The 26485-nt window shown below is 37.1% G+C and overlaps 1 protein-coding gene across 5 annotated transcripts in view; it reads left to right on the top strand.

The window, feature by feature from the left end:
- Nucleotides 1–26485, top strand: part of MYO6 (myosin VI) — a 115888-nt gene that overhangs the window by 60274 nt on the left and 29129 nt on the right. For all 5 annotated transcript variants that reach the window (XM_075087124.1, XM_075087123.1, XM_075087120.1 and 2 more), the window contains 10 exons: nt 615–695; nt 3287–3467; nt 6017–6161; nt 14306–14463; nt 15461–15552; nt 15974–16046; nt 18498–18625; nt 19673–19768; nt 21761–21934; nt 25571–25609. In XM_075087124.1, coding sequence (XP_074943225.1) covers nt 615–695; nt 3287–3467; nt 6017–6161; nt 14306–14463; nt 15461–15552; nt 15974–16046; nt 18498–18625; nt 19673–19768; nt 21761–21934; nt 25571–25609 — 1167 coding nt within the window. The remainder of the gene's footprint in view (nt 1–614; nt 696–3286; nt 3468–6016; nt 6162–14305; nt 14464–15460; nt 15553–15973; nt 16047–18497; nt 18626–19672; nt 19769–21760; nt 21935–25570; nt 25610–26485) is intronic.

Here is a 26485-nt window from a genome sequence, read left to right on the forward strand (position 1 = left end):
AGGCTTTTTAGTACTCTTCAAGCTTTTTAATGTGCTGAGTCTCTTGCTACCTATAGAAATATTTCACTGGTGAGGAAAAAATGACCGTAAAACTACACTGGGCTTGATACCACAAATTCTTTGATCCTACCTCTCTCATCTCTGGATATACTATGCTATATAAAGTCTATATGTTGCTGAAAACATAAAGATTATTGTGAATTTCCCTGATGTTCTATACAGCTTGCTGGAGTAAAGTTTGGTATTACACATAGGCCAGAAAGTTTATTTTCTTGGTTCCTAACTTTGATTGTCTTTTCTGGAATCCATTAATAGGTTTAGTAGAGTCTCAAAATCTTTTGTTAATGTTTGACTTAACAGAACTGATATCCCACTGTGTTAAAGAGTATTTTAGTTGTCGAAATCAAAAGGCTTTCAACAGAAGTTTGTTACTGTTGTACTTACTTACATCTACAAAATTACAGAAGAGCATTTTCAAGGAATGAATGCTAAATACCTAGCATGTTGTTGGTATCATGATTAAATCAAGCTATGCAGAGCAAGCCTTAAATAAAAGCATATGTTTTCCTTACTTCTGTCTTTAAGTATGCATTTCCTCTTCTTTATTGTTACAGTATTTAAATCGAGGCTGTACCAGATACTTTGCTAACAAAGAAACAGACAAGCAGATTTTGCAAAATCGCAAGAGTCCTGAGGTATGTTTGTGTCTTTTGTTAGTTTATATTATAAACTAATGCAGATATAGTTAAAAATGATGATTACAGTTTTACAGTGTGGAATGAAACGTTCATTTTGCACATGTTTAGGTCTAAATGGGTACTGCCAAAGCTGGTATATTCAGAACTCTGGTTTTGGAGTTCAGTCCTAGAAATATGTTTCAACATGCATCTTAAAATCCCAAGTGGAACAATAGGTAAAATTGTTTCCTTTTTCACTGTTATAATAATATAACACTTAATGATGCAGCTTGTCTTCTGTGGAAAACAACAATCTATTGAAGAATTTTTGTACTTGTTATTTTAAATAATACTACTGCTAGGAACAGGTCAGAAGCAGTAGTTTTTTCCAGAGCCGTTTTCACTGTCTGGATTTTTGAAGTGATGCGCCAAACTGTTCTATAAAACATAAGTGCAGCCTTACTTCCACCACGAGTATATCCCCCTCCCCAGTACACTGTGTTCTTGATTGTTTTTTGTTGTCCCTTTGCCATGAACTGTTACTTCCTGGAAGAAAGCGTGAGAATTCAAACATTTCTTTCCTTCTGCTCAATCTCCATTTACATTTTTTGAAATTACCAGAATTCATAGCATTTAAGCCTTTGAGCTTGTTCACATAAGGACACTAGAGAATTTAATCCGAATTAATAGTGTATGTGAACTGGAAGTTGTTCAGACACTTCATTAAACTTCTACTCTGCTCTCCAATACAATTTTTGTCTGTCATACCTAAAGTATGAATTTGTCATTTGTATAGCTGGAACATATTTCAAATCTTAATCAAATCCATACTTGAGATTCAGAGGCAGGGCAAGTCGCATACTCGCGTGGAATAGTACAAAGATAAGTTTGCTCAAGAGCTTCTCTCCCCCAGTGTCTGTGCCATCTCTTTCACCTTTGAGAACCTGGGCTTGAGCTTTGTACGTAGATCATGCCTAGATGTGAAAGGCAGTATAGATACTTCCTTTACTCAGGTCAACACTGTAAAGTATGCTCCTGGATTTCTAGAGTTCGTATGTTTTAACACTGAGCACTAATGCCAATTTATTTTGAATGTAGGCTTTTTTTTCTATAAACAGAGGTGTTGGAGGGTGAGATACAGAAATGCTGAATTGATATTACTGTGAGGCAGAAAGCTGGTAGATATTCAGTTCTTGTCAAGCGCATAGGCTAAGAAATGGTTGGGAGACTTTGCCTCAGTTTACCTAATTTGCCTTAATTTAAAACTTGTAGTGAGGTTGGTAATTTATGCTTACTACTGAAAGATGAACCTATGCATTCATCTGTTACTGATATGATTTACGGGCAGGTGTTCTGTCATAAAATTTGTCCTCCAAAGGACTTAGTCTGAAATAAGTGTTTGTCTAAACTAAGACATCCTGAAAGAATAATCCTGAAAATACATATTGGATGCTAAATAGTGGAACATATGATGCCATAATACTTGTATGTTACATCCATATCGGTTTGAAGGCGCAAAAAATGATCACATTTCAATTATATTAAAATTTAGTCTAGCCACTTAAACAGGAGAGATATTGCAGTGTTCAGTTTTTTAAAATCAGAAATTTAATATTCACTCTGTCATTTTGTGAAAAATATTGTTCATTTTAATAAAAGTAGTCAATTAATACTTAAATTATTTTTGTGTTTTCCTTATCAGGAAGATGAGGTGATCATTTTACTTAATTAAGATGGAGTTTAATTTTATTGATGTGTCTAAATGTTGTGTGAAGTGAATTTTTCAGATGCATGTGGTGCTTTGTTTTGATAAAAATCACAGCTTATTTGACATTAACAAGACTGCTATTTAGAGTTAATTATTCTTTTTAGTTAAGAGCATTTTAAAGTAATTGTAAAACCTTAGATCAGTCTGTGCATGTTCAGTTAGTCTCTTGATTGCATGCAGATGTGTTACTATTTACTGTTTAAAACTGTTAATTATTAAAATGGCTTGTCATGTATTTAATATTTTTCTGATTTTTCTAATTTAAAATTGGTATTTCAAAATGTAGCCGGTATGCTTTTAACCTGTAGAACACTGCAGACATGTTACTGCTTCTTAATCACTAGCAAACTTTTAACAAGTTTATTTCTCTAAATAAGTCTGTCTGGGAGAGGGATAACTCTTCCAATTCTGGTATGTCCTGTTCTGCTTTCCCATGGCCTATCAAACCTTCTGTCACCCTATTAACTGCTAGGGGCTAGAAGCACTCCTTGGTGTAAGTGCTTTGATAGCTTCCTTCACCAAAATCTTTCTTCCACTGCTCGCTATCCTGTGTTCCCCTGTCCTTATCTGTCACGCTCTCCAACTTCTGTTTTCTGAAGATAGTTTGAAGTTTGCTTTGAAGCTGAAGTTTGAAGATCATGCTTCAAAGTACCAACAAATGAAAACAAATTACAGTTCTTGCAAAGCGTGTGCTCTATGAAGAGCTCTAAACTCTTTCTGCTTAGTGTGGCATGCTTTTTTTTTTTGCTTTTTGTTATGGTTTATTCTTGACTGAAAATAATTGCTTACATTTTCTTTAAAACCACTTCCTGAATTTTTGTTTTATCTTGTTGTTTTATAGTATCTCAAAGCAGGTTCCTTGAAGGATCCCCTCTTAGATGACCACGGAGATTTTAACAGAATGTGCACAGCAATGAAAAAAATTGGACTCGATGATGCAGAAAAACTTGATCTTTTTAGAGTGGTGGCTGGTGTCCTTCACCTTGGAAATATTGACTTTGAGGAAGCTGGCAGCACTTCAGGTTAGCTGAAACATAAATTGATTTCTGTAAAAATACTGAAAATGTCTCTTGATTGTAGATGATTCCTTTCCATGGGAGTTATTGCTTTAGAAAGCTGTCTTGTGTTCAAGGTAATTCAGCCTTAATTCACACCATTTTGAAGTCAAGTTTAGCTGTTTGAAGTTGTACTTCTTTACATGCTCTGAAAGCGAATAGGCTCTCACTGAAATTGTTCAGGAAAACGTTCAGTGTGAAGTTTGATATAAAGAAAAGGACATTTTTGTATTAATACTTTTTAAAAGTATTGCTAATGTTATGAAAACATCTTGAAATTAACTCTATCTGTAGGGAGAGGCATTATGTCCTTTGGCTTCCAAAAATACCATCGTGTTAGTATTTTGAGAAGTGAGGAAAAAATTACAGCAACAAGTTAGGTAAAGCTAAACTTCCTAATTTTAAGATGTACCAGCTCATCTTTTGACTGATGAGCATAGCTGGGACACAGTAGCAGAATGCGCAGGAAGGCTGAGGAAGGGGACTGAGTATTTTGGGAACAGTCCTTCATACCTTAATTCTGAAATCAGCCTCTCGAAGTTGAGAACTGCTGGCTGTATATTCCTGAAGGACTGAAGAAACTCCTGGTCTGGATGTACTACAAATGTAACCGTAGCAGAAAAGCTACGTGTGTAGATCTTGAGTTGCAAGAAACACAAGATACAGTGAAACTGGTTCCTCTTAGTCCTGCTTCAAATACATATAGATGTTGCTGAACTTGGTAATATTGTTAGGAAGGGCATACCAAAGAACATTTTAAAAAGTGTTTTGAATAGTGAATTAAATGAGTACTACGCTCATAGGTTCACTAGCTCCCGACCCTAAGCACGTAATCACCGCAGAACTGTACAAACATTTTTTTCAGAAGAGATCATGCGAGGTCTCTAGTCCAGTGTGTCCTGGTCAAAGTAGGGCCAACACTGAATTCAGACCAGGTAGCTTAGGGTTGTCACTGAGAAGGTGGGGTTTTGTGGTTTTGGTTATGTGGTTTTTTTTTTTTTTTTCTTAGGTCAAATCAGAACTTCCCCAGTATCAGTTAATGATCTTGCCATCTTCATGAAGATGACTGAAATGGACATGATTAATGTGAATGAATTTGGGAAGACATGGGGTAGAAAAGGGTAGTGGCTTCACAGGGCTCAGCCGTAAGCTGGCAGGGAGCTTCCTTGTTTGGGCCTTCTGTGAGATGGGACTTTGGTGCTGACAAGGTGGGACAGGGTGAAAAAGGTGCAGTTTCAGGAGGTAAACAAACAAGGAGAGGGGGAACCTCATACGGAGAGGAAAGTCAGTGTTTAGGGAAGGGAAGAAGGATACCAGAAAACTTACTTTTCTCTGGATGTTGAAATTCAAACCCATTTTTTTCTGTAACTAATTATTATGCTTCTAAAATGTTCATTGCATTGCAAATACGCGCTTTATTCTGCTCTCACCTTGTATGTCTATGCATAGGGTGTTCATTTGAACTGCTCCAGGCAGTATGTCTCCATACCAGAGACCCTTTAAACTATTGTTGCTGCTTCAAAATCCTGGGAAACACCAAACAAAAACTTTTTGCTACAGGTCTGATGGTTTTTCAGAGCTTCCAAAATCAAATCAAAGAGCCTTAATCTTTTAAGGACTCCTTTCTCCCACCTCCCTTTTTTTTTTTTTTCCCCTTAATGTCATTGTAGAGTTAAGCAATTCAAGCAGTGTTTGACTAGTTATTTATGCCTTTTGGTCTCTCCACTTACCTGTAGAAATACATTTTACTGAGAACAACAGGAAATAAATGTTGTAATCCTGGCATATGCAACTGTTGAAGCATTAAACTTTGCCAACGTATTTGAGCACTTCACTTAAGGATTTATGAACCTGTAGTGGCTGGACGAGCTCTGGCACTGAGCTGAGCAGAAGGAAGCATGCCTCTTGGCTGTTTACCTGGGACAATGTACATACCATTATCTGAAAATGTAAGCGCTAGGAGTCTGCTGTGCCAGGCGCTTCTAATGATCTATGCGCACATGGCAGGGAAGCCTGGAGGATTAATGGAAAGTACAAATCCAAAAATCACCTAGTTAGTTACTGAGTGTTAGAACTTCGACATTTTGGGATGGATCTTTCACTGAAAAGCAGGTTAGCTTTTGAACAACCTGCTTTTAGAATGATTTTCTAGAGATACAGAATCTAATGCGTAGGTTTTGGGTGGGGGGTTTTGTTTTGGGAGGGTGTTTTTTTTTTTTTTTGTCGTTGCTTTTGAGAACAGACTCTTTGCATTTAATATATGAAGTAATTTCCAGAGGTAAACTTTAATTCCTTCAAAGCTGATGTTATTTCTAGGCATCACGGCACGGTCATCGCCAGTTCCACGGGTTTGGGGTTCCTTCCCCCCCCCGAATTTTCCATAAACACGCCAAACGGGCAGCTGTAGCGCTGCCGTTAGAAAAAGCACGCTTTTGCCGGCGGCAGGGCAGAGGCGGCGCGTTGCGGAGCGCGTTGCGCGGCGCGCGGTGGGGTAACGGCTGTGGTGTTCCCGGCAGGGGGCTGCACGCTGCGCGCGCGGAGCCAGCCGGCGCTGGAGAGCTGCGCGGCGCTGCTGGGGCTGGACCAGGAGGACCTGCGCGGCAGCCTCACCACGCGCGTCATGCTCACCACGGCAGGGGGCGCCAAAGGAACGGTCATCAAGTGAGTCCCGCGCGGCGCCGCCCCGGGGCGGGACGCTGGAATCGCCTGCCCGGGGGTGCCCCCCGATACCCCCTGCTATCCTGACGGGGGGCCTCGCTGTGAGTGTGGCCGGCAGGCGCTGAGCCCCCCCACCCCCCCGCCCCTGCGAGCTGGGCTCTGAGGTAACGCGTTGCCTAACCTCCCTCCCCACTCCCGCCTAGGGCCTTCGGGATCTGCCCCCGGCTTTGCCTCTTTCCTTACCCACGGTGAGAAAGGGGAAAATAGCCTCAAACTCCGGCTTGACCATTTGCAAGTAGGAGCTGAGTTGTGCTTAGCCCAAGTGCAGCTACTTAATTAATTAAGCTACTGCTTACTTAATGGTTTACAAAATAAGAGCACCAAATCACAGCACTACAAAAATAGGAGAGTGCAGAAGACTGGCAGACTTGCATTGTTAGTCCCTTCAAAACAGAAACAATGTACTATGCTTTTCTGTCATGCAGGAGTTAATTTTGAGGTAACAAAGTTTTAACAGGGCTTTGATTATCTTTTTTTTTTCTATTTTTGCTTTTTTAAAGCAGTTGATCCAAGTGCGCATTTTTAGATGCTCAGGGCTTGCTTGTTTCATTGCTGCTAGGCCATTAGAGGTTTTTTTGTTTTTATTTAGAAGAGTGACCATTTTACAATGTCTGACTAAAATGGCCTTTTTTTGACAAACAAAACACCAAACCAAGCAAACGTCAACCAAACTAACAAAAGAACACCCCCCCAAAAAAAAACCAAAAACAAAACCACCCACCAAATTCAAAGAACAGCTTTGAATAAATCACTGCCACATTTTATAAAACGCCTCACGTGTCAGTGAGTACGCCGTGTGGCCAAAGAAAGTATAGCAGTCAGCCTGTCAAACCTATAACCCACACAGAAAATTAGATATGCTAATAGATTTAACAGATACATGGTATCAAGGAATGTTAATGCTGTGCTTAAAGTATTTCAGAAGGTATTTGGATGCATCTTTCATGTCATGGGGGCTGCATAGTGCTCCCATGACTGCTGCCATTTGATATTGGATCTGGGATGCTCTAATTTAGACATTAGTATATCCACCCTTCTCAGTGAGTGGGAGATCAGTGTCCATGTGTTTGCCACATCTAATTCTTCTGAAATCAAGTTACAGCTTTAAAAGCACCACCGCAAATGGTGATCCAGAAGTGCACTGCTTCTTGCTGTTGCTGGTAAACAAACATTTAATCTTGGCTGAGAAGTTAATATTGTTTAATAAAACATAAAAATAGTGGAATTGGGTAAATTTAAGAGAAAGTGAGGGTTTTTTTATTGTAGCTATTAAAAATGCATCACTATTGAAGTAAATAGTGATCTTATAAGAGTGATTATCCCTTTCATTTTGACAAGAAGCTATTATGAAGGTAACTTCCTAGGCACAGAAGTAGGATAGTGATGTCTTTCTGTATGCACATGAAGAAGGAATAATTGTAAAGGACATGTTTAAACATGGTACTGATGATAACATGTCAATAGGGTGGAAGTTATGACTCTTGTGAAACTGAGTTTTATAAAAACTATTTAGCTACAGTTGCCTTTGGTTTATGAAAAACCTCTAGCTTCCACCACAAATATTCTTTTACTGAGACTGATCCGTCAGGCACGCAAGCTGTCGGGGGTGCCAGCTAAGCTGCGTGCAAATGAACTGCGTGTTTTAACATGCGGTTTTCTATGTTGTGTGTTTCTGGAGTTAAAGAAAACACTGCCTCAAAAACTGAACTTGGACTAAATAGTTATGTGCACATTAAAAGTAATTCTCAATGTTTAGCTGAATGCATCAATCTTTTAATTAGGAAACTAATTAACATTCATTTCACTCATTGGAAGAATGCATGAGTGGTTCTTATTGACTTATGGAAAGAATCAGATTGTTTTAGTGAATCAGAAAATAGAACTTTATGCGCATTACACCAGAAGTTTAATATATGAAAGCCATAATTAAATATCTGTGTTAACATGGTTTATGTAAGTTCATTGCGTATTTTATGTCTGTTGACATTTATTACTATTATTTATATTTATGTCTTATAGTATTTGTTAACATTTCATAAACTTGTGAGCAGAAACAAAGTAACAGCTGATTGATTTAACCTTGGTAAGTCACTGTGGCCAGTAAAGGTGGCAGGTGTTAGTTAATGCATGCTTAGGGTATGTCAGACTTATGAGGTGAAAAGTTATCTTTGAGTACTTGAGAGCATTGGCTTTTTTAGTCCTCCGGGGATGTAATGGATTTGAGTAATGAAGGTTTCCAGTGGTCAAGAGCAAGAGGAGCAATCTTGATCTCTACTTCATTCTAACTAATAATAATGAATTAAAAGGTAATAGCTGTAGTGGAAGTACTGTTCAGTGCCTGCTTCCTGTTCTTCAGGGTGAAACTCATCTTCCTGGCTGAAGTTTGAGCATAATAAACCATCGGTGACAGCCTGCACTGTTTGAACATAATGTTTTTTTAGGGGAAAGCAGAAGTTCTTCTGAATTAACTCATATTCAGGAGTCTTAAGTTTAGCATGGGTGTGGGCTGTTGTTCTAGTAATACATTATTACAGAATAGCTGACCTTTGAGGTGTATTTCTAGACAGAGCACAAGTAATCCTCTTGGTGATCTGCTTATTTCTGTACTTTGAAAGAAGGGATGTACAAGAGTTGGAACTTCATAGTGAGTACTGTGGGAAAAGTTACTATGCAGTGTCAAATGGTAAGTAATGATTGGGGAGGGTTTATTCTGCCTTCAGTTAAAAGCTCAAGATGTATATCTCTTCATAATATATTTGGTAGTGCATTTCTGGAAAGTGGTTATAAATTCCTCCTCTTCCCCCCCGCCAGTGATTAGAAATTGGGGACTCTTCGTCATGAACACCTTGCTGCCTTATCAGCTGATATAGAAAGTTAGAAATAATTTTTCTCTTTATAACAACCTTCGCATGTAGGAAGACGTGGTTCTTGCAGGACAAAGTGCCTCCAGTGGCCAATATTTTTGAAGTTTTACTATTTAGGCTCTTCCAGACCATGTCTAAATTGACAGCAAAATATTTGATATATTTGTCCAGGAGAACCTTCATCAGTATTACAGATAACATTACAGTAAAATTATATATTTTACGGTACAGGTGGTACTCATATTAACACATGGCAGTATGTGCAGGTTTTGGAAGTTAGTAACATTTTTTGCTTAATTCACCTTGTGATCCACTGTAACTACTGATCTTTCGCTGTTGACTCACTGCTTACCTGGTTGTCCTCCATCTCACATTTGTATTTTTGGATTCTCCTAAGTATACCACCACACGCTTTTCTTTACTGAAATCTGTCATGTGGATTTTTAGATCTTATCTTCAATTTGTAAAAATAATTTTATATGCTAATCTTGTTACCAGGATTTCCCACTTTCTTAGTTAAGTAGTATCAGACCATTTTTTAAAAATACCCTTACTTGTGCATTCCTTTTAAGTGAAAGTGTTAACCAGAAGCAGAAGGGGTTTGAGCAGATCACATCCCTGTTGGATTCAGGCTCTGGCAGTGCTCTCAGTGAACTATTGACTCAGCCTCTGAGAACAGATTAGTTTGGGCTGTTGTAACACATAACATGTAGGTAAAGGCTGTCTGTGTAGTTTCTTTTTGAGAATGTTTGGTGGGACATATCAAGCACTAAATCAAAGGCGTGTCATGATATGCTGCTTCCTTTTCACCACTTCTCAAGTGACCCTGTCAAGGAAGGTTTCTTAAGAACAAATACAATTTTTGTTACAGCTTCAAATTCACTTTGGATTAAGACAGTAAGGATTTTCTGTTTAGCATATTTATCCTGTTAAGCCTGGGACGCTATTAGCAGTGTACTGTTTCAAAAGTCTGCAAGCACAAGGAGCTATGTTTTTGTGCCAACAGATCTTATTTTTCCCTAGTGTTTTACTTTGTGGATGGCAAAAATAAATTCAGAGGACTCCTTCCATCATCTCGAAGAATTAATGCATTAAACGTCTTTCTCTAACCTTTTCTGAACTTGTGCAGTTAGAAACAAACATACACTAATAAATGCACTAATGTCATCTTCTTGTGTGGCTTACTGCATGTGCAAGGACAGTGGATTGGACTGGATCAGATATTTATTAAATAGCCACCAGGTTTTTAGCATAGTTTAGAAACTATTTGATTGCTATCAATTTTATAGTTTTGACAAGCACATTGTTCTATTCTGTCGCAGCAACCCGAAGAGCTACTCATTTCTCTCTCGCTTTCTTAGGGACCTTTTGTGTGCGTGTAGATCATGTGAGTCCGAATAGGTCACAGTGAATAAATAGCTCAGCTGAAATCACTGCTCAGAGTATAACAAAGGTTTTGTTCTGCTGGACACAATGGAGCCAACAAGGAACAGTAGGAGGGTGATGCTAAATGCTATCTCCATGGATTTTATTAAATACTAATGTGCAGTGGGCTGCCAGGGAGACTTGACAGCTGCACTACATTTATCTGTTCTTGTTCGTCTCCCGAAAAGAGCATAATGATCACCTCCTTGGCTGATGGTTTTGCCATCCATGTAAAATGTGTTCATAGAGAGAAATAATGTGTTGTATTCAAAAGCCAGTATACTTCTTAGACGGTAAATGCACTGTACTAGTTTCCTATTCATTTTCTCCCTTTCCAAGAAGACCGTCAAACAGAACCCTGTCATCACAAAGAAAATTATTTTATAGTGTGAAAAATTAAACTGACATCATTCTATGTCCTCCACCTGCTTTTGGAGTACATTTTCTATCAAAATACTTTTTTTTTTTTTTTTTTTTTGTGGTGGTACTGAAGCTTCTGTTGGAAAAACATTTGGAGGCTGGTCCCTTCAAAAAATGTTTCTGTAAAAAATATTTTTCTACAGTTTTTTGGTACTTTAACTTTTCTCAAATAACAAATATGCTGCTTATATTCTTTAATTGCATAGCCCTTTCAGGGTTATTTCAGCCAAGCCATTTTATTTGTGAAGCAGTAACCAGATTGGGTGACAGTGACTGGGTGTCTCTTCACCTGCTCTCTCTCCCTTAATTGTTGGCAACCATGGGCAAATTATGCATATTTTAATTGCAGTTTTTGTTCTGGAAAATGTTTGGGGACTGGATGGAATTGTCCACAAGATAAGTTCAGCCCATGAGAGTGCTTTCCCCTGGGCATCAGACTCTGTCGATCACTGGAAACCTCGCTGAAGAAATTAGTATGCAGCCCAAACAAGTTTTTTTTGTTGCAGCTTTACCACATAGCTTGGAAAATGTGGAGAATTACTTCTGTGTTCCTTACAAGTAGCTGATGGATGGAGTAGAGGGTGAGACGGTGAAATGAAGGAAGGAAAATATATCTTTTCCTTTTCAGACAAGAAACAGGAGCAGGAAAGAGACTCCTTTGTCAGTATGCAGACCAAAGGAAAGGAGCAGCTCAGGAAAAGCAGGTTGACAAGAAGGAAGTTGCTCATGCTGAATGTCAGTTCTGTAATAGGGCTCTTCTGTATCATCTGTGCAACTTCAGCATTATTTTGTGGTTCTGTACATCTCAGCTGCGCAAAACACATTGTAGGGTTACATTTTCTTCCCATGGGTTTCTGTTGCATACTATGATAATTTAAAATAACAAGAGAGTTTTGTGTAGTCTCTGGAATTCTACTTAATAATGGCAGAATTTGTTGATTTTGAAGCACAGTACCATTTTATAAACACATGCTCTAGAAGTATGACTCTGCCATGTTGTTTAACATGCTTTAAAAAAACAAATTGAAAGCATAACTGTGTATTGTGTTATGTAATAGGCCTGCAGCTGACATGTGGGAATTAGTATTCTGATCTCTTAAACGTATCAGAATGGAATGTAAAGGTACCTTCTTTCTATTTATAAGACAAGATTTCTGTCAGTACTCATTACCTTAAGATAAGTCAGGAGATACTTCGTGGAAGACCAGATTGTGTGTTAAAGCTAATTACTATATAATGTAATGTAGCTGCAGGTGTCCTTAGTGAACAGTCTCTGGTCCCTTGACTTTCCAGTCACATTAGAAAGTGATTTCTATCAGGCTCATGTTTCTGCATCAGAAGTAGTGTCCTTGAAAAAATACAGAAATAATAATTAGGCATGATTTAGTGCATGTGAGTTGTGGGAAGGGAAGGAAATGAGGCAGTATGGGTGAGCTGTGTAGCATTAAGTTTTCCTTTTCTGACCTGCCAGCTCTTTGTGCTGCTGTGTACAGAAAACTGCCTGGCGGGGGCGATAGGTCAGTTCTGCAGTGGTGACATCTTGAACCTTGTACATAGGACTTACTTAAACAGTTCAGATAAGAGGTACTTTTAAAATGTAGATCTGCTGCATACTTGAAAAGTTCCATAGTTGGGTGTCTACCGCCCTAGCTGGACAGTCTATCCTTTGGTTATTGCTAATTGTTCTTGGAGTGCTGGTGATCCAAGGGTATTTACAGGCAAGGTATATGGGAAGAAGTAATACAGGATTTTATATGATGAGAAGTGATTTGTTTTATTAAGCCAACTGATTGAGATATTCAGAAAAAGCAGAAGAGCTTTTGGCATACAGCCATCCTCCTGTATTCCTCATGACAAAGAGGATCGGTGTGATAAAAATCTTGACATTATTTCTCCCTGTTCCTCCATGCAAATTTTATCAGCTTGGTTAGCAAAGACTCTCTTCCTAAAAATATCTTCTTTTAATTTACTTTAACATTGGAAATATCTGTATGTCATCTTAGTGTTGTACAAAGCCTTTGTGTTCCCACAGTTGTTCTAAATTTAGGCCTTCTTTCCATGCATGAAATTTTGATACTGTCTGGTCAAGGGGCTATCAGTATTTCAGTTTAATTTTTTCCCTTTGTTTCCGGTGGGGTGTGGTTTTTCTTTTTTTTTTTTTTTTTTTTTTTTAATTGACATGTAAAAGTATTTGGAGAGTTTTGATCTTTGGCAGTCTGATTCTGTTCTGGTCTGATTCTGTTCAGATTAGTGGGACTTTTGCTTTTGAATTCTTTGGTGACATGATTAGGATCTAAGGGCAATTTGCAGTCACACCATAAAGCCAAAAGTTAATTTTTCATACTACTTTCATGTTGTTTCTTAAACACTTCCTTAAGACTTTATCCTTGTATCAGTTGTCTTATCCTGGAGACTTCTACAGGTGCTTCCTCAGCTGTGTACAGTGTAACTGTTTTTAAGTTTTGGTACCCTTATCTGTTAATCTGAAACCTATTTAAAAACAAAACAAAAAATTCTTGTAGAATGTATTTATCCAGGAAATGAGGTGGTTAAATGTGCGTTGAAATGTATGCATTCTAAGCATGTTATTGTCATACTGACTTCAGGAAATAGCTATATATATATTAGTATATGTATAACTAAATATGTAGTTATATTTGGCTGATACTCCCACAGTTTTGTTACACATTTCATAGGCTTTGAAGTTGAGTCGTGGGTTTTTGTGTTTTTTGTCCTTTTTCCTAACTGCTGAACTGGGATATAAACTTGTAATAGTCACAATGTAGAATAAAGGTTTACAAATAAGGGAGGGAGAATAAATTCTCATCTCTTAAAAGGCTCATTCCTCCAGTATTTAAAAAAAACCCTTATTTTGGGATTACATCTAACTTTCACCATGAGTACACACTCCCTTATATATGTTTTTTTATTTTTGTTACCGATTAACTTGCAGCCTGGCAGTTTTAATAATAGCCCTTATGAAAGTATAGGGACAAAGATGTCAGAGCAAAACTGAACTATAGGTTTTACTGTAATTAGGCAGCACATAAATACTTGAAATTTATTTTGTAGGTGGGAACGTATATATTTTAAATATCTTTGGCAGTTATCAATATAGTTTCTAATTATCTAATGAACGAGTATGAAAACCTCTGCCTCTCACTTCTACTGAGGGTAGTGGAACATTATTCTTTTCTTTTTACAGGCAGGATAATTAGTCTAACTTGGCAAGATTGTTCCCTACCTGGGCCTAGAGCTCAGGTTTTTTTGTGTCCTAACTTACAATAGTTGGAAAGGCTCTTTTTAAGTTTAGAGTCTAATCTCAGTATTTCTGAGTAAGGAACTCTGGAAAATAAGATCTGTATTTTTGTTTTTTAGGGTACCCTTGAAAGTGGAACAAGCAAATAATGCTCGTGATGCCTTGGCTAAAACAGTGTATAGTCATCTGTTTGACCATGTAGTGAACAGGGTAAACCAGTGTTTTCCATTTGAGACTTCTTCTTTCTTCATTGGAGTTCTAGATATAGCTGGTTTTGGTACGTATACTTAAAAAGAATTAATTTTCTATCTGTCAATTATTGCCACCAAAGATTCAAATGATAAATTCTGTCATGGAGAGTGAGAGGGTTTTCTTTTTTGTGTTGGTGGGTGGGATGGGTTACAAGGGCTTAAGAAGATATCAAGAGATCAAATAAAGCCTCATTTTCCTGAAGTACAAGAAAAGGTACAAGAGGAAGTCTAGAGCCTCTCCTGATGACCTACTAGCACTAACAAGCGTTAGTGTGAAACACGGCATCTTTGTAGTGGTTTCAGATTCCTGTAGCGTCTCCATAGACACAGCTTTTGAAGGACTCACAGTTTTGAATAGAATGTTACTGAGACCACCCAGGAAAATTAGGAAAGATATTGCATGCCCATGCTGTTTTCCCGTTCAGTCCTGAGAAGACCCCTGCATACTGACAGACAGGCAGGCAAAGGAGGCCTCGGAATTAAGGTTTCCTGGAGGCTGAATAGTTCTGTTATGGAGGTGGACTTTGGGCTTTTGGTTGCTCCCTGGAAGTCGTGGGCATTGATGGTTCCCATAAAGCATTTGTCCTGTTTGGCTTGCTGATGTTCAGAATAGGGCATGTTTTCTGGAATGTTCTAGCCCTGCTAAGGTGGGCCAAGAACAGTGAAAAAGGGAACGTTTGGTTTTCAGGTCCTTAGAGCTATGATATCTTGTGCCAGCCTGATGTAACATGGATGCATGAGGATGTATTGGTTCAGTTTCACTGTATGGTAGCATCTTGCTTTGGTTTGCTGCCAGATAGAACTGTTTGTTATTTGTCTTAGGAATATGGTCTGCCGCAGTATTTTTATATCCATCGTATGTGAAACTTTAAAATCTGTAAAAGCTTTTATTTTACTGAAAGAAACAGATATGGATCTGAACACATTTTTAAATATTAGCCCTGCAAAGCTTTTCTTGGTTACTATGTAGTATAAATTCTTGCAACACTGGTTTAACATAGGAGTTTGACTTTTGTTTTTCAGAATACTTTGAGCACAACAGTTTTGAACAATTCTGTATTAACTACTGTAATGAAAAACTGCAGCAGTTTTTTAATGAAAGGATTCTGAAAGAGGTATGTTATATTTGAGGATTTATTTTTCTTAGTAAAGAGATACTTAAAGTAACACTGCTTTCCGTAAGGGTTGCACATTACGCTTAGGTTAAAGAAAATTGTGTTGACAAACTGTTTTCCTGCTGTGTGACATCTGGTTCTGCCAGAAAAGAATACGACCATCTTTTTTCTTCTTCTTTTTTACCATTCATTCAAATGAGGCATCCAGATACCGGACAATATGTCATACCTAATGGGAATATCTAATTGCATGGGCATATCATTAAGGAGGTGAATTGGAATATATTAAGCTGTGGAAAGAGATTCTATAATTTGTGTTGATTTGTGCTGTATTCAAAAATGTCTTCATGTTTATTTAGAAAACACTTTTGGTGGGTTAAAAAAATATATGGTGAGTGGTGTTTTCAAATACTCTTTTTAGGAACAAGAACTTTACCAGAAAGAAGGCCTGGGGGTTAATGAAGTGCGCTACGTAGATAATCAGGACTGTATAGGTACGTACTTCTTGGAATGTCAAGCTATTCATTAGCGTCGTGGACAAAAAAGCTTCAAGCAGAAGAGGCAAAATATGCGTAGCACTAATAATTTTATGCTTTAATGCCTGTTGCAACCTTGTGAATTGTTCCAGTTTTGTATAACATTGCAGTTCTGATTGATAATAGAGCCACGTTGTCCTATAGTGTGTAATAACTGCAGCTGGGACTCGTGAATTTCTTGCGCATTTTCCTGGAAAACTAATTGGAACACCTCAGTGGGGTAAATAAAGTGAAGAAGGGTGTGAGGGTGTCTGGGGAAAAATATTCCATGACTTAGAAAATATCCCATCCCTTCCCCCCTCCCCGCCTTTTTTTGAGCCAGTAAGCAAAGAAACAAAATGAACTATGGGCAACGGGCTGCAGGTGTTACTGCTGTTTTTAGGCTTCCACAGACTGATATATACCAGAGGCTTAAGACAATGGTGTTGGTTTTGGGTTTTGGGGTCTTGATTTTTTGTTGGGTTTGGTTTTCCCTCTGTGTTCAACTTCTATTCTCCAAATTGGTGTATAGTGAACAAAAGTTCATTTTGCTTTGGCATGTACAGTAATTGGTTTATGGTAACTAGTCAGTCCTGGCTGAGCAGAGAGTGACAGAATTTAATATCTGTTGCAAAATGTCTGGTTCTTCTGAGTTTCTGTAGCTCCGCTGAAGTTTTCACTTTGACAGATAGGAATGCATAGTCACTAACTCTGTCAAGACAGCTCTTGTCAAGCAAACCTCTTAGCCGTCATGTGGAAAAGCAAGAGGAAGGTATTTGGAGGAGGGAACAAAACATAGCAGTGGAAATAGGTGACTTCTATGAATACAAATCTTTTCTATTTGTTCAATAATGTATTTAATAATGTGTGTATGAGCCTGACCGTGTTTGCAAAAAATCTTCTTGTAGTTTTGGGTTTGGTTTGTGTTTTGTAAGGTTTTTTTTTGTTGTTGTTGTTCTGTTTTGTTTTTGTTGGGTGTTTGTGGTGGTTTTGTGGGTTTTATTTATTTTTTTTAAACATACTCAGGATCAAAAGGGGTTCCCTGATGCCTATTGGAAGGAAGGGTCTCTGACTCATAGGGAGAAAATGGGTCAGGTTGTAGAGATTGTTTCCAAGTCGTTGCCTTTTCATGCCATAGAAAAGGTTTGGACAGCTTATCTATGAATACAAGTAGCAGTCCTCAGTCATGACCGTTTTGCTATTCCAACCAATGTATGACAACCCACCACAGATTTGACATATTTCTTCATTGTATGAGTTATTCTTAAATAAGTTGATAAAATTTTAGCTTAGTTAGACCACAGCATGTATGCCTTTATGTTCTTGCATAGTCAGGAGAAAAGGGTTTTCTACTGCCTTTTGAAATGAGGGAGAAAAATAATGTTGGTTTCTGTCAAAATACAATTTGGTTTACGGTGTTGGACCAGGCCAGTGACAGCAGAGAAGTGAACATGTAGAAATATTAACTGTCACAAAAGAGAAGGATATGGTGACATGGACAATCGTTTAACACTATGGAAGAATCTTAGAAAGTCATTAGTATGTTAGAATGTTTTGATGGAATGGTTGTCATCTCTGTAGCTAAATTAGCTTATTCAGATTTTATAAGGGTAAATTCTTTGGATCAGGGCTGTCATTGTGCTTTATATATAACCTCATCCTGTTTACAATCTGTGGTAAGAGTTCATAGGCATTGCTGCAGTACAAGCATTAGTCATTTCTTCCTTTCCACAGGAAAAAACATAGATAGTAAAAATTCCTCTTACAAGAACAGTTTCATAGATAGTACAAGAAAGTTTTAAAAGCTGCAACATTCTTGTGTCTAATAGTTTCAAGAGCATGAATTTCTGTGTCAGCTTTCGAGGGCTTTGTATATGTATGTGAAAGGTCAAGGCAATGCACTTGTAAAAAATTGTGAAACCACCACTGTATGCTCAAGTCTGATCTGCCTTTTGTAAAACAATGCATTTTATTTTTCTCCCCAGATCCTGTTGTGAATGGAAGTGTGTGCCTTTTCATGCTTCTAGTTTTGACATGTGGTGAAATACGGATGGAAAGCTTAACCCCCACCCCCCCAGTATAAGCAATTATTCCATAAAACCTATGGTTGTACCACAGACACATTTAGGCACTTTTTGGGAATTAGATGACTAACTTCAACTTGAGACCCAGAGTAAAAATCGAACAACTCGTGCCTGATCTTTTTTCCCTCATGTTCCTTGTGTTAGAGTTAGAACTTGGTACGTATAGGATGTTGACTAAATCAACAATTCAGATACATAGGATTAATTTGCAATGACTTTTTGTATTTTGTGTTAACACCTTTCCCTAGCTACAGAATTGGATCCGTAGCATTTTAAACTTGTAATGTTCAGTTCTGATATGAGGTTATATATTCAATTTTTGTAAACATATTTTTTTAATTAATAGATTTGATTGAAGCAAAATTAATAGGTGTGCTGGATATTTTGGATGAAGAAAATCGTCTTCCCCAACCAAGCGACCAGCATTTTACTTCAGTTGTGCACCAGAAACACAAGGACCATTTCAGACTCTCTGTAAGTTTATTTTTGCGGTCATGTCTTGTTTTAATAAAACAGTTCTTGGAACAGTTGATAGTAACACTTCAATTTAATGAAAAACTCTCCTAAGAAATCTCATACCAGACCAGTGTGCACAACGCATATTCTTTTGTTACAGACAAGTTTGGTTATTGGGTTTGTTGAAAAGTTCACTGAAGGCTTAAGTCTTCTAGCAATTCTAATATCCTGCTGAAACTAAAGCCACATTCTTCACTTACATATGAAGTTTGTTAACATGTAATGCATGAAAAGGAAATAAAACCACATTTTAATTATTTCATATCAGATGAGCTATTTTATTGTTCCTTTCAAAAATTCCTTGCTTTAGAGAATATCAGACTCACATGGAGTGTCTAGCTAGCACTGCAGAAATGAAATTAGGGAACACACAAGGAAGACATTTGTTGTTGTTAATTCTTTAGCATACAGCACTCTGTAGAAGATTAATGCAAATCATCGCAATTTCCTTATGAGACTGCCATTGAAATGCAGAAAAAAAGGAGAATAGTTTCCTGCTGAAAAAATGCAAGCAAAGGGAGCCAAATAAAATTGGCATCCATTTACCTTTTGTTACGTTTCCACTTAACGTTGCTTAACTGGATTGCTGTGCAATGAAACATTTTTGTTGGTATGTGTATGGTCAGCTAGGTAGTTGCCTTTTAAAATATACCATCTAAAGGTATATTTTAAGCTTCTATCTAATCCTGTTCATATGACAAGGCATTCATCGGCTGTGGAATTAATGGTCTAGAAATTTTTGATTAAAGGCAAAAAGAAAATCAACTAGCTGGTGTTAGCAATCCTGGTGACTTTTATTTTGAATGTGAGGGTATCTAAGAGTGTGAATGAGAATAAAAATAGGTTTTTGGAACATCTTGGTTTGCATGAGAGTGGCAGTGGTCATCACAACTGTACTGCAGGAAATGTCATTTTTAATACCTTCTACTCCTGGCAGGATCACGGCGATGTTTTAAGAATAAATTTTTCCTCACTCTTCAGTGTAATTTTTCTTTGTAATTCCAGATTCCTAGGAAGTCTAAATTGGCTGTTCACAGAAATATCAGAGATGATGAAGGCTTTATTATCCGACATTTTGCAGGAGCAGTATGCTATGAGACGGTAATTTTACTTACACAAAACTATTTTTGTTATGCTTTGTAGTATTTCTATATTTTTCAGTGTATATAGGTTAAATAACAAAAGTTCCTTTCATCAGAAGAGAAATTCAGAAGTTGATGTCTTAGCTTTGAAACAAATTTTGTGAGTGTGACAGAATTGACAGTTTCTTTTAACTTCTCAGATTATAGACTGTTTCGGTGACGTATATTTTGTGTAAGAGTTTGTTATAAATCTATAGGTAACTATGTCAATATTAAATATATTGATTCATGATCTACTGCAAATCAACAGATCAAAGGATGTTTGCATCTTGGGGAGAGGAATATAGTATGGGATATAAAAGTATTATTAGACTTGAATAACTTTTTGGAAGCATGCTTATCCTTGTATGCAATCACTGTTTATGTTATATTAAAAATCATTTTTTTTGTTTTACATTTCTACTGGCACTAGAATCATTCATGTAAGAATAAGAAATACCTGAAATTGCTACCTCCAAAATATATTCCAGATTCTTATACTTTTTTCATCATTCATCATAAAAGAACTTTAAAACACCTGAAGCTAATATCTAAAACCTAGTTTTTTTAAAAAGGGTGCAGAATAAACAAAAGATGCATAATGCTTCGTTGTTCTGATCTGTGACTCCAGTATGTAAGAGGGAAGCTACTTCCAAAGATGGTTTCTTGTAATTTGAAAATGCATAGTTTAAGGGCTTGTTCCTCTTTACTTCATAATGCTCCAAGAATGGTAATGATTACTCTGCTGTTTTGAAATAGGCACATTCTGTAGGTCATTTTACAAATAAGAAAATTGAAGCCTTTGTGTTACCTACCTAATTTTTATGAGGTCGCTCAGTGAGTCAATATCAAAATAGTAAATAAAATTGGAACATATTTGTTCCAAGTACTCTGTGTTTAACTGTGTACCTCATTTATGACATGTTAATAACACCCTAGAGTGTCTTCAGGAAGAGAGGAACCAGATATGAGCACATAAGCTCTGCTGTCAGGGCTAATTAGATACAAGGTCCGGAAGCTATGCTAAAATGCTTGACTTAATTTATCCCCTCCTTCAGAGGGACTTACTTAGCATGGGCCTTAAAACTTTGGGACTATAGCTGCCTTGTACCTCACCTGTTACTTGTCTCTCATTCCACTTGTTGCTGTTCTCACAATCTAATTTGTGGTGAAGACGCCTCTCTGGCTGCGTTCGTATTCCAGTCTTGTGTTTTCATAGTCCAAGGGAATTTCGGAGGCATGTGTTTGTCCTTTTGATTCTCACCACCATTAAATCTCTTTATGAGACATCTGGAAAATTTTTATTTTCTTCAAATTAGTCTTGGCCCCCTCTGTTCATAAATAGTAAAGTCACTACTGAAGTTACACCAAAAGCTATTGAAAATTTTCTTAGTGTGGAACTGGATACTGGTGTCTTGATCTCTGAATATCAGTGTAATGTATTGTTCTTAACTTCTAAAAGTTAGTGAGCCAATTTAAATAAACCAGAGGGGTAAGCTTTGTAGGAAGGGGGAATATATTTTACTACTAAAACAATGATTTTCCATTTCAATTTCCAAACTGTGTAGATGCACCAATTAAAGTGTGAATGTTAATATCCATTTCACAACAGATCTTAAGTGATATTACAAGCAGTGAAGAATTAAGCTTCTCAGAACTCCCAAGTGATGATGTGCTGAGTGCTGGAAATGGAAACAAGGAGGATAATCATTAACAAAAACACAGCTGAACTCTTAAAAGGCACTATACCTTGGGTTTCACGATTCCAACATCCCTCAAATTTAAGAATATCTTTTCTTGCTGACATTAGGGTTTTATGTGTCCAGTTGGAAAGTTGTTTGAATATTTACCCCACATATTCTTGCTGATTTCTGAATTAAGTATATAACATTGTTTTCTTCAATTTTCTTTAAGACTTAAGTAACTTGGGCAGTGAAGCAAATGTTCTATTATTTTTGGGCTGTCTTTTCAGATGCAATTTGTGGAAAAAAACAATGATGCTTTGCACATGTCCCTTGAATCTCTTATATGTGAATCCAAGGACAAGTTTGTTCGGCAGCTGTTTGAATCTAACACTAACAACAACAAGGATCCCAAACAAAAAGCCGGGAAACTTAGTTTCATCAGCGTGGGAAACAAATTCAAGGTAACATAATATAGCAAAGAATCCTATCTTCTTGTAACATATGTCACTTTTAAGTTACCTGAAATAAGTAGAACCTAAGGTTGGGAGAACTAGCAATAACTTGAGATTCATACGAAGAAAATATTGTTAAATAAACATTTTTTTCTATCGAATTATAAGAAACCAGTATATTCAAGCTATGTGCTATGCTTTTCTGTCAAAAAGCTGTTTTGTAACAGTGCTTACAGAGATTATATAGTAATTTTTAAGTCAGAATTTTGCCAAGTCACATGGAAGTCTCTATTCAGAAGGTTTAAAGACTTGATCTAAATTTGGATTCTGTGGACTTTAAGGGATTCTAAATGTGACAAAAGGTATTCTTCTGTCCTATCTTAAGTGTGCATTCTAGAAGATGTATCAGTTGACTACAGTTTGCCATTCTCAAAATCAATACCTAACCTAACCACTGTTTCTCCTCTTCTAAAATATAGTCATGGCTTTCACAGAAAGATGTTGATTGTGCTGAACGTTTCCTTTCTCAATACCTGAATCTGATGCTTCTCCTCATTTTCTCCTTTCTTCTGCTTTTTGTAAAGCTGACCTTCAAACCTTGTCTTCTCCAAATGTTTTCTGCATCCTTTTCTCATTCAGCAGTTTTATTTTAGCTGGACTATTCCAGCTCAGGATGGCTAGAAAGAGATCTATAGGGGAATTAAGAGATGAAAAGCAGGCACAGCTGTGAGCTGCAGGTAAATTTTTCAATCTCATGGATTCACTGTTGGTAGAGCTGCTGCAATTTCAGCAAGAGCTCTTCTCAACACATCTGGGCCAGATCCAATCAAGGATTTGTATGCCTTCAAGTCAAGTGCCGCAATGTTTTTGGTATGCTACCTTACCTAGGGCACATAAAACCCTATGTCATGCTCCTAACTAGACTCCTTGTGTAGTCCCTGGGGAAAGCAAGTATCTTAGACAATCCAAAAACCTTCTTGCAGAGTGGAGCACTGCCAATAGCAGAAGAGTTTTTCTTTATTTCTCCTTCATGTCAAGGTTAAGTGTTGAATCAGGACTGCAAGATGAAGTCCTTCTTGTATAATCTTATCTTGTGGCTAGTGTTTAGAACGGTTCTCTAAAAATGCAGGGATTGAAACTAGAAGGATATGGTAGCAATGCTTGCTTTTTGAAGCAACAGTGTTCTGCTTCAGTTCTGTACTGTATTCAGTGTTTAATGGCTACTGTGTTTCCCATAGCACCTAGTTATTGGTCATTCTGACAAAGGGGGTTCTCCTTATACCCTTCTGGAGGTGGGTTGCTATGTAGCCAGAAATAAAATTTTGATGGGGCCAGGAAGAGTAGGAGACAGAGCCTGACTTGTAAGGTAGTGGTTTCGGTATTTAACTGGGAATTGGGCAGCCTGCTCTCTTGAGTTTTGCTTTGATGATTATTTCCTCCTCCTTATATAGTGGTTGTAGAATTAAACTGTAGCAATTGGTTTAATATCAAAATCATGATCAGAAGGCAGACTGAAAAATGGAATTACATACAGATACGTCATGTCCTGAGCAAACCCTGTAACCATGAGTCTGCTGTAGGATCCATTGTTTTTTATAACTGTACTTTCAAAATGAAACCAACTGTGGGTTCTTTCTTCCATCTGGGTGTTGAATTCCTCTTGGATTTAGCACCCCATATCCAATAGCTGTGGACATGTGAATGATACCCATTGTCCAAGGAGGGCTGAAGTAAAAATGGTGGGGGCATTTTTTAAGTTAAGCAGCAATTGAGTGGGGAACTTTTTGGATTTCCTTTTGGACTTCGGTGTTCACCTCTGCACCTAGAATGTGACTAAAGTCCTCTTTGGATCTGGCCCATCAATCTCTAATTTTTTCAATGTTTTCAAGTTTCATGGCATTTTGAATGTATGTGTTACTTTCAGTAATTCATTTAGTGTTACCTTCCCAGATGAACACTAATAGCCTTGAAAATGTCACTTCAGATTACATCAAAATAAGTTCTATTATCTTAGCAGAAATTTGATCTCTCTAAGAATTCTTAGTGTGTCAATATGTAAGTCAGTCTCAGGTTCTTCTAATTTCATCAATTATTAGATGATGTTGCAGAGACTTCTTTTTATGAAATCCTTCACACGTCCCTTCCTTATAACTAATTAAAATTAATTCTCATTTATCAGTTGAGGAAATAATGATTAATTAATTCATCATATCTACTCCAGAACCTTTGGGATGATTTTACCTTACTACAGTAATGATGGATTAAATCGTGATAATGTAAAGAGCAGTAGTTTTAGCAATATGTTTTATTCATATGATTATTTCATTAGTGGAATTTACCTGAGAATGGCTTTGGCTTATTTCTTGACAAATCACAGAGTATAAGGAAGGGGGTATTTTTCCTCTAGCAAAAATGTATTTTGTTGATGGAAATTAGGCTGTCCCTTCCAAAATTAAGCTTTTCAAACTTAAGAAAACATAAAGATTATACTCAAGTAGAGATGTAAAGAGTACATGTAAGTGAGAACTGAGCAGGAGGTTATTAGTGTTTGTCATGGCTCTTCTGGCACTCCTTCTCTCTTTCTAACCATATCCATGATAAGTTTAAAAAAACCCAAACCAATTTTATCCACCGGAAGGATGACTGGCAACTGTAGGTGACACACGTTGCCCATGCAAATCTAGTTTCTTGGATTTGAGGTAATGGAAAGATCCAGTTTAAAAAAAATCAGTCAAAAGTTAGATCCTTTCAATTGTGGTTCCAGTAGAGAAAATGAGGAATATGTTAGGACATACAAAATCTTGTCTTACTCCAGTCTGTGTACTTAATGCTTGCTAGTAAACTAGAAAGATTACTCCTGTGCGAGCCTATGTGGTAAACCAGACACATCTGTCAATAAAAGTACAGCTGTTTTCCTGATGTGGTTCTGAAATATATTAAGTCCCTACCAATTAAATTCAATAGCAACTGTAACTTATTCTCCCTCATAACCTTAAGTCTCTGGTGGTCCTTTACACTTGCCCCCAGATAATCATAGGACTCTGGTCTTTCCTCATCACAGTATGTTTAAATCCAGCCTCAGTAAATGTAATTTTAAAATTATAGTCTATTGTCATCAACAGAGAATTAAAAAATCTGGAAGTTCAGAATTAAAAATAGGCTGTGCAGGTTCATTCACCTAAATGTTGATATAGCTTTAAAAAGATTGAGAAAACCTTGCGCATATCTGTTTTCTGTCTTAATTATTTAAAATATAAATGTATGCTTGTTATAGAACAAATTCGGGCTTTCACAAATTTTCAGTGTATTTTTTTAATTATTGCTGATCAGTCTAATTTTCTTTATAATTTTATTACACAGGCATTATTTATTTATCCAAATGGGCTTTCACTTTTTTTGATAACTATGTTTTAGTAAGTAACTAGTTCATACAGTATTATTGTACAATTAAACACAAGCAATTTTCTCAGGACCATTCATGCACACTTGCATGATTTTGTCTGTTAAAATTTGTGAACATTTGATTTATCAATTCTGTCTGATTTACTAACAATAAACGTGCATGCAGTAATGCTATGCCACCGTCCTGTGTGTATATTTCTGTAGTTGTGGCAGGACTCTTGAAATACCTGTTTTCTTTTACAGACTCAGTTAAATTTGCTTCTTGAAAAGCTTCGCAGTACTGTAAGTATATTACAGATCCAGGTTCAATAATTTTCTGATATAAGTCATAGTTATCTGAACAATATGGCTTACAATAAATGTGATAAGTAATTGCTTTAGAGTTTGCAGTTATATGGCACTTTTGAAATGTCTTGCTGTGCAGGTGATGGTTATTGAGTTACTTCAAAAAAACCTACCACCTTTAAAAAAGTTGTTGTAGAATGAAAATTACACAATTTGAGTAAACACTATGAAATCTGTCTGGGCTGCAGTCTCGTTTTTAGTCACTTTCACTTCCATCCATTCACTGGTTATTACTGATGACTAATTTGCAGAAGATTTAGAGTTGTTATTTAGGAGTAAGGCAGATGATAATTTATTATTGATTACTGTTTTCAGATTCCGTAAAGCCGTTAAAAAATAGTGTGTTTCATTTCACTTTTGTGATGTACTATAAATGCACAGATGGTCAAAGAACCTGATTCCCCTAATGAGTATTTGCTAATTTAGCTGATGTAATTTGATACTTTTTGGAATTCTTCCAAGTAGTTCAATGTACCCTTCTGGTTTTTTTAGAACTTGTAGCTGTAGGAACACGTTCTTGTTTCTCTTGACCGCATGTTCTAGCCTATTCCAGATATGGGGTTATACTCTGTCAGAAAAAGAAAAAGGTGGAAAAACCTTGGAAAAAAATGGGACAGGTGCTGGAGTGCCCGAACATTAAGATTTTACTGTACTCATGAGGCTGGTCTGAAAGAAAGATAATCTCTTTCACACCGAACACTCTGGAACCAAGACCCTGTCCAGGGAAAAAGTATGTGGCCAGGCTTGCTGTACCCACAGTTTAGCCAACCCATGAGTGAGGATTTATTGTTAATCTAGAGCTCCCTTAGCAGG

The sequence above is a fragment of the Phalacrocorax aristotelis genome, chromosome 3 (assembly GCF_949628215.1).
Source record: "Phalacrocorax aristotelis chromosome 3, bGulAri2.1, whole genome shotgun sequence".
Taxonomy (NCBI): Eukaryota; Metazoa; Chordata; class Aves; order Suliformes; family Phalacrocoracidae; genus Phalacrocorax; species Phalacrocorax aristotelis.